The 15215-nt window shown below is 40.9% G+C and overlaps 1 protein-coding gene and 1 long non-coding RNA gene across 2 annotated transcripts; both read right to left on the minus strand.

Moving 5' to 3' along the window:
* Window positions 1-405: 405 nt before the first annotated feature.
* LOC112877910 (protein CASP) lies at window positions 406-8884 on the minus strand. The gene is made up of 18 exons (XM_025942282.1): window positions 8575-8884; window positions 7592-7881; window positions 6958-7107; window positions 6431-6519; window positions 6187-6296; window positions 5989-6083; window positions 5402-5454; window positions 5111-5276; window positions 4292-4384; window positions 3904-4032; window positions 3674-3793; window positions 3356-3436; window positions 2305-2412; window positions 1812-1955; window positions 1637-1735; window positions 1472-1551; window positions 828-920; window positions 406-732 (listed from the first exon to the last, which is right to left on the minus strand). Exons 1-18 carry the CDS (start codon window positions 8708-8710, stop codon window positions 666-668), a joined length of 2103 nt encoding a protein of 700 aa, XP_025798067.1. The 5' UTR covers window positions 8711-8884; the 3' UTR covers window positions 406-665.
* A 3386-nt stretch (window positions 8885-12270) lies between these two features.
* LOC112876398 lies at window positions 12271-14960 on the minus strand. The gene is made up of 3 exons (XR_003225306.1): window positions 14291-14960; window positions 12780-13467; window positions 12271-12629 (listed from the first exon to the last, which is right to left on the minus strand). It is a non-coding gene; the product is annotated as an uncharacterized LOC112876398 (long non-coding RNA).
* Between the last annotated feature and the right edge of the window lie 255 nt (window positions 14961-15215).

Consider the following 15215-nt stretch of genomic DNA (forward strand, 5'->3'; position numbering starts at 1 on the left):
GTGCCTTGCTCGGACACTGTTCCATATTTTACAGAAAAGAACACAGTGCTTGTTTCTTTATATATATATATATATATATATATATATATATATATATGTGTGTGTGTGTGCTTTCATAGTTTTTACTTTAATTGCACGCATCTACAATACCGCTAGTTGAAACGAAGATTGCAGTAATTGTTTCTTGATATGTGCTTTCGTAGTTTTTTACTTTAATTGCATACGCATCTAAAACACCGCTAACTGAAAAGAAGTTCATTGAATGTTGATGGGACTCGTTATCAAATTTCTGCCTTGTGGGTCTGAAATCAAGCCTACAACGGAGTATAGCTTATATCACTCATGACATTGTCTTTCGAGCGTATGTAAAATATAAGAACAATGTATGTGACGGTATGATGTACCTTTTGTGGCCAAATGTGTGCTTTCATTTACCAAGAAAATGGCAATTAATAATACAACAGTATGCAGAGACTTCAAAGTCCATGCCCTGCCCACCCCTGCCCCCAAAACTGGAAAACTTTTATCTACAGAAACATATCCAGACGCCTAAGGGAACAGATAAAGATTGCAATTTCAGTCATGATCCTATGCAAAGATTCTACAGATCAAAACCCAGAATGTATCTGCTTCTATGATACTGTCACATGGAAGTTCAACTTGACTTAGAGCATGTGCGATAGCGTCCGATTGCCAGCATCCAGGATGATTTCATCATGCCCAGGAGTCGTGCTGTGTAAATAATTCATGTTAGAAATGCTCAGGAACTTTGGTCAAATCTTGTTTGTAACAGCTCGGCTTAAATTGTTATAGCACTGGGCACTTACTGGAGATAGCTCAAAGCTGACATTCTGTACAGCAATGTAAATACAAGGAGATGCAATCCAATGCTGTAGAAGAATATAAATGTCCGGGCGTATCTGCGAGTAGACGTAAATAGCTGTAATATAAATCTCTCATTCCAGTCCACTTCGTGACTGAAGTAAAGAAACTCTGGCCTCATGCAGCACAAACGTATCTTATCAATCATGTACCATGAAAGATCTATTTAAAACAAGTTTCTCAACACTACAAAGCTGAAATTAATTTTAAAATAAGTCACAGCTCTAGACATTGTGTGTTGACCCAACACATGAAGTTTGAGCATAACTGCTATGACACAGCGTAATTTCAAGCTAGGGCCACAATAACTACCATCGTATCATTAGTAAGGACCCATGCCTAAATCACAGGGGTCACTATTATTCGGTTCAAGTTCCAAATGTTCGGGCAACACAATATAAAAACATGACAACAAAATCACATAATTGTAAATGGTCAAATATAGTCATCTCTGTCTGCCTCTACAACCACCTAATGGTTATTATCAAACTTCAGCATACAGGATATAAAAACAAAAGGAGAGGGAGGGAGGGAGGGAGGGAGGGAGGGAGACCAAATTTTACACAAAGAAAAGAAGAGAGTATCGTACTTGTTACCAAGGAGAAACCGACCACTGCTAAGAGTGATTTTATCTCTTAAACCAAGTTCCTTGTATCGTTGATCCTTTTCCTGTGTATGAAAAGGAAAGTATAAATAAACTATGTGCAATACCATACATACAAGTGCTGCTAATGATTTGTTAACACATATGTACCTTCTTTGAAAAAGCAGCAAAAGGATTTATGTCGTCCTCATACATTTTCTTGTACTTTGCTTCAACATCTGAAGAACCACTTTCAATATCTTCTGCATACTGAAACAACACAGCAAAGGTCAAATGCTAGAAAACATAAATAACACAATTTATATCGTAAAGACTTATGATAAACCTTCTTTGGTCCTCTGGAAACAATCTTGTCATGGCTGTAGTCCTGGACATATCGAATCTTTCCATAAAGTTGGACATTATCAGCTTTAGTTTTTTCCAGTTCTACAGTCAGCATCGCATACTTCTCCGTTAATTTCCTCAGTTCCTATGATACCAAAGAATGATGATCAGCCATGCTGATGCACCGTCATGTTTCACATAGCAAAGATGACTCATCATTGGATATGAGAAAAATCCCACGAGAAGCATAACAAAGCCAAAGACTGGAAGATAATCGAGGCACATGGCCATGTCATCTGATATCCACTCCTATAAATATTATTCTAAAGGTCAGCGTAATCACCGATAGAGCAAAACCATAGTCATTCTCAACCATTGTCCAATGGCATTGTAAATTGTGAAACATGCTGCACGTACTTATCTGAGGACTAGACAACCAATTTCACTTAACACTAAAACTATGCAGCCATTTTCTAGAAATTCAGCAAATATACCTCCTCAGTTTCACGTAGTCGTGCACGGAAACGATCCCTCTGGTTGCAGATGACCTTGAGCATAGAATTTTGATCTTGATCTGATGATGCATGCCTTGGATCAGTACCCTGTAAAACAAAAAACATATGCACGAATTTGAGAAAAAGCGCCCATCCCATTATGCATGTCAAGGGCAGCTAAACAATCAGAGTTATAATCATCTATTTTGACAGGCCTTCATTTTTCCTCTTAACAAACTGCAACCTTAGATAGAGGGCCTAAGAGATGTTTCCTTAAATTAAAATATTTCTGCAGTTAAAATTCTAGCTGCAGTACATACATATATAGCCAACTATGCTGCTAATAGTACATGTTTGGTACAAATCTAAAGGTACAATATAAGCAAAATTCTGGCACATATACATATTTTGTAGATCGGACTCAGGTTATAAAAATCTGCCTATACTGCTAGTCAACAACTATTTTTTTAGGGGGAATGCTATATATTACTTTTGCTAGCGCATTAACTCTGGAGCTTTTAAATTTGGATGCAATGGATCTTTTTATTAACAAACTGTTAGTACAGAATCAATGGTACTTCTGTACTTAATGGCTCAAAGAAGTATCATGATGTGTAAACGGTTACAGGCAACAAGATGATGAGGAAATATCCTGTGCGGAACAGTACAGATGGACATATCCACAATCTCAATCATGATCACATCCCTCAGATCAAGCTTGAGTGGCCCAAATTGGGGGTGAGAGTTCTCTCATTGCTCTTGAGCTAACTTAGGCCCGACTGGATTTAGTCCAATTAAAAGCGCGATGAGGGAATTCACACCTCTCACTAGGGCCATTCAGATTGGACCAAATCCATTAGATAAAGTTTGTGTATTGTGTACCAACATACACTTATGCACTTGATATTTCATCTACTATGATAGCCAATAATACAGGGACCAATTGTAATACAAATATTCTAAAAAAAACTTCAGCGACCATATCTTCGGATAATAAGAGGCATTGCAGAATTATGGTTAGACATGATAAGTGAACCTAAGTAGTAATTACCTCTGATGCTTCACTAGAGCCGATTTCTTGAAGATCCCAATCATTCAACAGTGAAGACCTTCTATCGGTTGAACTGTAACCCTGCACAAAGGATAAGAAACATTAGTTGTGGGTGCTTTCGAAGATGAAAGCAGAGCAATAATATAGCAACCTTCTGGTTTCTAAGATTTGCATTACAGAATTATAACAGTATTCAAAATACAGTGCTAAAGTGTTCTTGAATGCAAAAGAAATGACACCTTACAGATTTTATGAATATTCAAGAAATCAAGGATTAATTGGTTCTAGGAAAGTTATCAAAGGACCATGTGAAACAACCTTTAATATGTCATCCTCGAGTTTCAAAATCAACTTTTGCTGCTCCTCGACCTTTGAAGTTAGTTCAGCTATCCTTTTTTCAGCTTCCTCAAGAAGACTTGTCTTCTCTGATATTTTAACCTTTAAAAATAGAACTTATCAGCCAGTTCCAGAAGATAAAGATGCCCTTAGAGAAAGAATTGCTTTAACAGAGAAAACACAGCTTCCAGCCATCCAAACCAGATACCAACCTTCAGTTGTGTTAGTTCATGCTCCATTTTACGGTTCTTGTCAAGAAGCAATGCTTCCAGCTTGCTCATTTCTTCACCATTGGTAGCTAGTTCCCAGTCTTCAGCTTCTATGGAGTTGTAACCAACGGCCTATTGAACAAAATACTGGTATTAGCACAGATAAGGACCAAAGAGAAAAAGATAGTGGAGTCACGTGTAGCAATGACAAAGTGGTACATTCCATATAACTGTATCACAAATATATCATTTTAGAATCACCACTTTTATAAATGGAATATAGACATGGTTAAGAACTTAGGAATTGGCACACAAATACTGATGGTGATCTCAAAAGAAAGAGGGTTTATTGTAATGATTGTGGTACGCAGATGTATTTCTGTTGCAATACCTGCAAAATCTGAACCTTTTTCTTGAGATCATCTACCACTTTTTGTGTAGGTCGTTCTTGAAGTTCTTTCTTCAACTCCATAAGAGCACTTTCCTACAGATGGAAAATTAATCAACAAAAAATTTCAAGAAAAAGTACAGTTTAGTTGCATAGAATCAAATAAGATAACTAATAGAAGCAATAAATATGTAACATCTTTTTTTGTCACTAGAACTGTTTCCTTGTATCTGTTTTCTACGAGGAAATGCAAACCTTCAGGATATACTGATGTCTATCCAACTCGCGCATAACAATTTACAATAGGCGAATGAAGAAATGGCAGGTGAACAATGACAACAGCAAATAAATTAGCATTTACTGAACTACTTTTTGGAAAATGGATCACAGGGGTGGAGTAACTAGACAGGTTAAGAACTTAAGACCCTTTGGTGCTCAGCTGGAGCCCATGCACTTCATGAATTTCTCTCAAGGTCGCTTAAGTTGTTTTTTCTCCAGCGTGTGGCACGTAAGTAACAACTTTATTTGTGTAAGTGGGTGTGGGTTGTTTTCTGGGGACCCTTGTGATCCCTACTTTGTATTTATTCTCTCTTCTCTTAATGAAATCAAACGCAGTTCTACCGCGTTTTTGAGGGAAAAAAGAACTTAAGACCCATAAAATGAAGGTTTTCTAAACAAGCCCCTTACAACTTCAAGAAATCCGCACAATAAACAAAATAGATGTAATTTATATTTAGTAAACAGCATACAAGAATACTCTGTTGATCCAAGAACACCAGTTACCAAGTTTACACATGATAGCAGTCTTTAAGAAGTTAGTACCTTTTCGGTGAGTGAAGCAGTCAACTTCTTCAGCTCATTCACATGCATTTCTCTCTCACTTGATAAAGTACTTTCAATATTGCGAAGTTCTGCATTTAATTCTGAGATAATCTTCTCCTTGGCGTTCAAGGAACTCTCAAGTATATCACTTGATTCCAAATAATCACTACAAAATTATGCAGCTCAGATAACAAGATCAACTTCAAAAAAAATTAAACCCCAATGCTAAAAAGCAGCACTACTGAAAGTTTACATGAAATACACAGGCAAAATAAGGTAAAAATAACTGACCTACTCTTGCTTGCATCTTCATTTGTTGTCTGCAACTGAGAACGTAAATCCCCCTGCAGGAAAAAGGGAAAAGGGTATTACAAAATGGTATTTGGGGGTCATGCAATGAGGAGCAATAACTTTACAGATTTCTGATCAGCACATCTATATTATTCACTCTGTCCATGAAGTTAGGGCATTTTCAGATAGATGGTGATTACTGACGTCATACAGTTTAGGTCAAGGTCCATGCCTTGATATAGATCACACTGAAGAGCTTTACTTCTTGGAAAATATATATGGCTAGTCTCTCAACTTATATATAATGAAGGGCTATTTGGTCCATGAATTCTAGTTTGGCTAATTTGACCCCCACTACACTGGAATTTTGGTTGGTTTGTCGGGTAGGTGGGTGGGATAAAAACCCATACGATTTCTGAAAGTATCTCTACCTCATACAAACAACACGTATTTGGGAAAACATGAAAAACAGCAGTGACCGCCGATAAATCATAACAAATTGACACAGTTCCACATGTTAGAACCATCCACATAGAAAAGTTATGCAAGCAGAAACATGAAAGTGGAATTGCAAATCGCAAGGCTACCTTTTCCCTCTCAAGACTGACTAATCGTGCTTGAGCACGTTCAACTTCATCCATCAGAAGGCTGACTTCAGCCTCCTTTGCAGCACGATCCTCCTCTGAATGAAATGAGATGCTTCAATTCACTAGAACATTTAGAATATATTGTGCCAACCCAACTATGTCAGAAGATGATCATGGTAACACAGCTTAGAAATAGACCTGACTGAGTGCGAAGCTCAAACAACTGGCTTTGCGCCGATTCATGTAGCTTCTGCATATTCTTTACACTTTCTGTAGCTTGCCTTAGTTGGTCCTGCAATGACCGTTCCCTACGATTACAGGAACATAAAGGTCAAAATATGCGGTATGAGTCAAGGTATATGAGTGAGCCTTTAGTGTCAGGCCATTGCAATTGGGGTGATAACATACCAATTCATTTTTATTTACTGTTAATTATGCATACCTATCTTTAAGGGCTTCCAAAGTTTTCTGACTATCTTCAGCCATGCTTCGCTGCTTCATTTCAACCATCTCCCTCACTTTCTCCTCCATCTAAAATCATTAGCAGATTGATTGAACATGAAAATATTGCAAAGCAAAAAAATTATGAGCAAGAAAGTTGGAATTTAAATTTATCTGGACTAGTCTAAACTATTTTTATAAAAAGTTATCAGACTAAGTCGAGCTACTGGTAGACAAAAGAAATTTCCACCCCTCAATACACCATTTAGTGATTCACATAGAAGAATACTTATACGAAATAGAATTTAGTTAATAATATGGTGGTCAAACAAAATTACTTACATATTGAAATTAGGAGAAATTTAGCATTTTGATCGCCATCATTCTATGCATGAATTGCCACATTTCACTATTTAGGAAGAAAAAGGACAGAAGAAACTCTTTTTTTTAGCACTGATCTCCTCGACATAAAAGAAAATTACAAGGATAAGGAAATAGAGCAGATATTTGAATGGAAACAGACCATACCTGCTGTTCAAGTTGGCGGTTTCGCTCTTCAAGTCGCCTAATTGTTGCCTGCTGGTTCTTCAAGTGTGCAGCTTCAGCACGGTATTCTTCAAGCTCTAGTTTCATCTTACGGTTTTCAGTCTCAAGTTCAGATAGTTTCTGGTCTTGATCCTACATGCATTGAAATCCTTAGCACTAGAATTAATGATTGCAGATAAGCTTATTGTTAGGAAAACTGATACAAGATCGAATGTAAAATAAAGTTAGAAACACGTGATTTTATCAGAGGAAATTATAGCACACCATCTTTTGCCAAAACTAGTACCACATTTTACAATTTGAAAACCTATCGCCTATATGTTTCCATGTTGCAATAAAGTGATAAACTAGCTTTCGTTGATGGATGGTAGAATACAGCTGGGTGAAGGTGATTTGCTACAAAAGAACTATAATATAAGAATAATTATAAGAAATTGATCATATAAACTATCTTATGCATTTGAGAGATTACGACGAGATGACAAATGTTGTTTTCTTCATGATACCATAAAATTTTACGACCTTGGAAATGTAAGGACAGATTTTCCCAGTTTTCAACAGTATATTTGCAAGTACAAGAGATAATTGAATTCAAAGAGTAACAAAAGAGACATACAGCCATAGAAGCAAGAGCTGGATATGGATCAGGGGCTTCGTAGAGCTTCTGGTAGATGTTGAGAAATGCATTTTCTCCGAACTTTGCTCTCTTTGTGAGGTTATCAACTTCTTCTTGATAACTCTTCAGCAAAGAGTTGAACAAACTCAGCTTATCATCTGGAGATGCCTTTTTGAAATCCCGAGTGTTCTCAGCCAGCTTACGTCTGTTCTTTTGGCTAGTCTCTTGATTCTCCGCAATCTTTAAACCCTGCTCATCCAATCCGCTTCTTTCCTTCTCCAAATCGAAGTCTAGTGTGCATAAGAAGCCAGATTCAGAATTACCACCACTAATAGCATTCCACAGAGCAAGATAATTCACAGTCAATGTTACCTCAGTGTTGCTAAATCTAAATCACAAGATAAAACCACAATTACTCGGTGCTAGAAGCTCACAACACTTTTTCTCAATCTCTTAACTCATCACAAAAAGACAATTGCGATGTTGCAAACTCTATAGGAAAATCTAATTTAGGACAGCAAAATTTTCCAAGCTTCTCAGAAATGGGAAGTCTATGTTTGAGATGGATACTGAAGCCTTCTGCACTGAAACTGATTTCCATACTTGGTGCCAGTGGACAGTGAATAATGCCATGAGCCACAAGGTCTTCACACCTAGAGACCCATTCAGATTATGACTTGGAGTTGGAGCAATCAATTTGACAAAGTGCACAGAGCAAATGTGGGAGGATGGCTATGGCAATACCAAATGTATGTTAACAATTCAGGGGAATTGAGATCAATTCAGTCGAAATCAGCAACAAATTCTAATAATACCTACAACCACTAGGGGCCAGTACGAGCGGGCGCGAAGCAGGAATCGCGACTCTGCACAGCTAACGCGGCATGATCCAGTCCAACTGCGCTCCCCGGAGCTCACCAGTACGAAGCTACACCGCCTACTGGGCGAGTGGAACCAAACCGTCAGGTAGGAACGAGGTGCACCTTTCCAGAAGCTGCAGACAACGGCGAGCGGCGACGAGATCGCCGCGGCGGCCGACGACTGGGGCGGGGGAGGCGGCGGCGGCGGCGGCGAGCGGTCGCGGTCCGACGCGCCCGCCTGCGCCGGCGAGGGCTCCATGGGGGGACGCGTGGGTGTTCGGGGATCTGGACGCCTGGATCTGGCAGGTCGGACGGCGACGACGCGCGGAGTGGAGTCGGTGTATATATGTGATCTGCTTCTTCAGAAGTGGGTTTCGTGTAGTCGCAGCACCGGATTGTGTCTCGTGGAGCGGTGGAGATGGCGACGCCGCGACGGGAGGGGGGTGGTGCACTGGGTTTGGTTTGATTCAACTGCCCGTTTTCGTAGGCTCTTGGCTTCGCTTGTTTTCATTCGTGTCCCTACATTATCACGGATAAAACTACTTGCTATGAATATAAAAACTTTACATATATATTTACATTCAGACAGGCTTGTTGAGTCGTGTGGAAATTCAATTAAGTATCGTCATATATTTAATTTCTAAGAATAGATTCATACCCATTTTCTTATGCATTAATCTTTATCACATAAAATATTTGTAAATTACATACAACGTCAAAGACATACTTTTTGATATAAAATAATATTCATGCACCGTGCATATTCGTATTTCAAAGTACACAAATAAATAGTTGGATACGTGGTACAATAGAATAAAAGTATAAAATTGTGCAACTCTATCGCTTTTCCACTCTCTTCCTACTTTCATCTTCCTATGATCACCTCTATTTTTACCTCCTTCTACTGCTCCAATCGCTTGCGAGAGCTCCGCGTTGGCTAGTTGCCAGAAACAACCTTCTTGCCTCCCATTGCTCCACATTGACGTGATATCAGCCGTGCATTGAATTAACTTATTATTATGTGCTAAAGAGCAAATATGACTTTTGATCGTAAGAGCACTGATAGAAGGAAAATGCAATAAAAAAACTTACTTGACAAGCAACCATTGTCTAATAATCCTTAATAACCTTTATCATAGTTTTCATTTATAAAGAAAGAGAAAAGAACACTAAATAACTTTTGTGCAAAGTGCAAATTTTATAGATAAGCACCAATATAGCTATACCGATGTAGATCATCCTTAAATTTTATTGATGAGCATCAATACAGCTATACTGATATAGACAATCCCTAATGACAATAATAGTAACTTAAGAAGATTGTTGATAAGTGTCTTGATATAGACAATCCCTAATGACAATAATAGTAACTTTTAAGTGTCTTATCAACGGATTATCTCAGTGAGAATATATACAACTTATGAAAAAAAATTCATGATAGAATATAACTAAACTCTAACAATATGATACAATTATTTTTACATTCTTTCTAGTTCTATCACATTTTCAAATAGAAGAGTAGATTGAGGGCCTGATTTGCAACCACTTGACATTATCCTAATAAGAGTAGAAACATTCGCACAACTTAGCTGTCACAAGTGCATAGAAGCATTATTCAAATTTTTTTCTACAAATAGGGGTTGTACCAGTAGTAATGTTCTTAGAGCTGCACCCAGAGCATGGTTGCCTAGATTATTTTTGAAATATGATCCGGAATCGACAAACTGGGTTACCAACATACAGTCCTCACAGAAAAAGCGAAGATTCATCGAGTTAATTCCCGCAAAAGAAATATCAGTTAAAACGCTAATCACACTATTTTTCTATTTGTGGTCCAGTGGGTTGTACACTTAGGGGTTACCTCGATACCCATCAGAGCTGATAGCAAATCATCTATAACTAAAATCTTCAGCATTACAATTATAGCAGTAATATTGTATGAAAGCTACATAAGTTCAGCTATGTCTAATAACAATAATAAAATAGCCAGATATCAAGCACCACGAAAAAGGAAGGTTATTTCTAAGTAAATCAATCTCTTTGCAGATCAATGGAGGGAGTTGCCGCTTGCTGTTGCGCCTTCACTCTTGAGCAAATAAAATTGGATAGAAATTTAGGTAAGATAAATGTCGGAGGATTTCTCCAGTCGGGTGGCGGAGTGCACCCGCCTAATCCTAGTTTAGGACGAGTTTGGGGCAAGTCAAGGAATGCTCAATATAAAGACGAATAATCACGAGAAGCACACAAGGGTTTAGAGTGGTTCGGGCCGCCGGAGCGTAAAACCCTACGTCCACTATGTGATGTATTGCTTGTTTTGATAAGGAACGGCTAACCCTCTGAGAGTGTCAACTTCCTTGTGTGTCAACTCTTCTGAGAGTCTGTGAAACTAGTAGTGTGTGTCTAAGCCTGACACTTGCGAGCTTGAGAGGGCTTGTGGAACCTTGTGGAACTTATGTTCTAACGTGCGCGCGCTCTCTTTTATACGCCCAAGGGGAGCGTGTACACTGAGCGGGGTCCCGATAGGTGGACCCGGCAACATATTAAATAACGTACACATCGGAACCTTTAGTGACTTAGATCCTGAGATCTTCCTCGTCAGCCTCCGTGCGTATCTTCCGTCTGGATTTGGTCTTGTGCCGTCCTGTTAGCATAGAGTCTGCTGTCGCTGTAGAGTCAGCTCCTGCTGACAGGCGAAGGGGCTACACTGACCTGCCGTGCTGTAGCCTTTTCGCACTGTAGCTGTGCACGCCGTGGCCTTCCAGTAGCAGGTCATAATGACTCCTTGCTCACGCGCGCGGCGCTATGATGTGACCATACGCCCCTCACCCACGCACGCGGCGCTGTGACATGACGCGCCGCCTCGATAACTGGCGAGCTTACCGTGATGTCAGCCATACCTGCTCATCGTGTCAAAGGGCAACCCATACCCTGTTCCGAGCATGCGCACCCCAACCACCCACATTTAATGCAGTAGTTGGGCTGGCTTCTCGTAGAAGGGTGGAATCCTCCGGACACGTGGCGGCTCTGGTTTAGCAGATGCTCCCTCAGGGACACGTGGCGGCACCGGACCTCCTCCCCGGAGGGATGGAAGGTCCGGGCCCCCTGGCTGGCCCAGGCGCTCAGGCCCCCTGGGGGTCCGGCTTCTTCACATGGGGGTCCAGGACCACCCCGCGGTGGTCCGGCCTCATGACAGCCGTTCCTGAGCACCTTTGTCCTTAAGGGTACGTGGAGGCGCCGGACCTGCTAGTGCGTGGAGGGAGGTCCGGAGACCAAGCCCTCAGCCATCAGGCCCGAGCCGTACGCCCAGTTGCCCAGAAGCTTAGCGCGTGGTTACGGATAACCTCGCGCTCCTCGGGTTGGACACACTGGTAGGAGGTACCCCTGTCTATATGTACCAACAATAAACAATATGAGAATAGCATCTACTTTGCAACATGTAACCTGAGATGGCTAGGGATACAAAAGCATTTCAAGTTTGGAAGCTCCATTATGTGATGCTATAAGTAGTAATAAAAATAAAATGTCACAGTATGGACATGGATTAGAGAAAGCAAGAGGCAACCACATAATGATGGCAAAAAAAGAGTGAAATCCTTCCAGATATATCCAATCTCTGTGACAAACTCCAACAGTAACAAGCACTATCAACCTAGAGGTTGATATTTAAATTGCAGTAGTAGACAGATGAGAGACCGCTAACAAGTTTTCTAACAGAGACTACACAAAAATATAAGACAAAGATATACTCAAACACCATGATTGAGAGGAAACAAAGTTAAAAAAAATCTGCAGTTTATGGAGCAGGTTAGCGTATAAAAGAATTCTCTGGATCTTTACTGAAAGAAAATAAAAGTAGGAAAATTCTCATGTTTATACTGGTGCTTAATCAGAATACTATGAAAAAAAAGTTGATATGCAGGGTCAAGTATACACCAGAGCTAGACAAGTTTATACACCAGAGCTAGACAAGTTTATACATAGCTTGCATTGAGAGAGCTTCGTTGACATCTCTGATCCAACTATGATGTGATTGTCCACCCCTCACCGTTCAACTATTCTTGTTGACTGCCTAATACGCTTGTACAGATTTAGCACAAAAGTCTGAATTGCTTGGCCTTGCTCCCGATTCTCCCGAGGATTGTTCGTTATAAAGGTCCAAAAAATTGAAACACTACAATCTACAGCCAACCATGATATAATATCAAAGGATATAATAAATCAGTGAACAATCCAATACCAGAGAAAAAAAATCTCTTGCAGTAAAAAGGCATTTGAAGCAGGACAATGAAATAAAAATTGTTGTTCTAACTTTGTGAATACCATCTCACCTGTGAGAATCACCATTAGCCCATCCCAACCTAACATCCTGACTCAAAAGCATCATGGTTGGACATGGAAGGAGCTCAGTCGTGGAGGGATTCGTACAACACACGCACCAGCAGCGAAGCCATGGGATCCACAGCAAGCTCCTGCATCCACCAAGCGTCCCGGATCTGCACCATGACCACCATCTTTACTATTGTCCGCGCTCCGCAACATACACCTGTGCATATATGTCTGGGAACAGTTGATTAACTTTATAGCACAATAACAATTGATCTAATAGTATTTAAGCATCTGACATAATTCAGCCAGTGATTAACTTGCTAGACGGTAAACCAAATAAAATTACGAAGATGAACCTATATAACTTAATTAGCTTTACATGTTAAATGGCCAAGAAATAATTTGAAACAGATAAATCACATGCCCTAGAATTTCATAAGAAAATATTTCAAACTGCGAACATGAAAGTTAGGCATCAATAAGAACAAACATAAGCTTTTTTTCATGCAACAGAGTGACCTGAGAGCATTGAACACTACTGAACTGTTTTCTTTGATACATTCCACCACCGCTGAAGGAGAATTTGTAAGAATTTATCTTGTTTGACATCTATCTTGACTCCATCATCAGCTAGACAGTACAATCCAGGATGAATCCAGCCTGGTCTCTATCGGGATCACATGACATCAACTAAAAGAAAGAAATAAAATATCATCAACACCCTTAGCCGAGATGGATGTGTATGTTTTTCCTCTCAATCTTGTTCCATGTCCAAATAAAAAAAATGCAAAACAGTAACACAAATCATAGAGAAGAGGAAACATGACACCAAGATCACCAATCCACCAGGGGAAATAGCTATTGCAATACCCTGTTCGGATGCAGGAATAAATAGTGCAAATGTTATACCTAAACCTGAAAAGAATATCACAGGGAAAATCTTGCTTGCTGTTCACCAACATCAACCAATCTATTATTTTTTCCATCTAGTGATTATCAGAGCCTATTCCAAAATCTAAATTCTAAAATTCTAAATCAGGCAAAGTAGACACAATACCAAGGATTAGCAATAATATTGTACCAGAGATTGTTTCTCTCTTTCATAGAATTTAATCTACGGAAGTAATAATGGAAAAGAAAATACCTTTAGCAACTCTATGGTATTTGTAGAGACTTTTGTGTTCTATCCGCAACCTCAAGGTAACTTCTAATCCATCACTCATCTTTCTAATTCCCACAACTAATAGCCATCAAAACATACAATTTCAGGTGTAAAAGATAATTTTGCCACTCATTTAGGGTTTCGCAAAGAAATTCAAGCATCACCCACTCTCATCTCTTTGCTTCTTGGTGTCCAGCAACAGCAGTAAGTAAACAGATTAGAGAGCAGGAGAGGGGGACACACGGTTAATGGCAGAGAGGGGAGACGCACCACCAATAAGAATGGAAGGGAGTGAAGGAAAAATTTGGATTTCATCCAGAACAGAAAATAATGTTAGGATGGATTGCTTACCAGTGTGGAGGGAGGAAGAAACCAATCACCGTCGATGGAGACGAATATGCTGATGTCAGCTCGCTCCTTCTCCTTCTCCTTGACACCGCGCCTTGCTCTAGGGCCTAGGACAAAGGGGTCCAGGGGCCCAGCTATCACCGCATGATCCGTGGAGCGAGGGTTGGAGCTTGGACGCGCGTTCGATAATGTGCAGGGCCTGTTGAACAACTGGATGGGGACGGCTGGACGGCGCGACAGCAGCAGCTCTAGGGGATGGGGACGGCTGGAGCGCGGGGGCAGCACGGCGAGATGGGGACGGCTAGAGTGCAGGGGTCGGCGTGATCTCCAAGGGGCAGGCGGGCAGCTATGGCGTGCTACAGCCGATCGGAGAGGAGGCAGTGGCGTCGAACGGCACGTCGGAGCCATTCACTCTCGCTCACGATGGATCCTGATGCCAAAGCACACGACTGGAGGAGGACGGGTCGCGGCGGCGCAACGTAGGGGGCGGTGCGACGGCAAACAGGGGCTTCTTGCGGCGGTGGGATGGCGGACGGCGACGTTGCGGGGCAGGGATGGCTGGACGACATGATGGCGGCGGCGCAGACCGGCTCATGGGCTGTGGCGTCGCGAGGGGAGGGCGGGCGGGCGGCGGTGGCGCGAGGTGGGTGAGGGGGAGGGCGTTGGGGCGGAGCGAGGGAGAGGGTGGCGGGGTGGAAGAGATGGGAACCGTCGGCTGGCGTGTGGGGTGGGAGGCAGGTCAGGGAGGGGTTGGTAGGCTCAGATCGTACGAGGAGACAATTGGATGGCGTAGGATGAGAGTCATCAGAATGACCAAAGAAGGTGGGGTCAAGGTCGCACCAAATAATTATCCCTCAATTGGTTTTTTTATAGTAGAGATAAAGAAGTGAAAATTGACCTTTGAAGCAAATATATAGAATCTTCTTTT

Source organism: Panicum hallii, chromosome 9 (genome assembly GCF_002211085.1).
Source record: "Panicum hallii strain FIL2 chromosome 9, PHallii_v3.1, whole genome shotgun sequence".
NCBI classification, from domain to species: domain Eukaryota; kingdom Viridiplantae; phylum Streptophyta; class Magnoliopsida; order Poales; family Poaceae; genus Panicum; species Panicum hallii.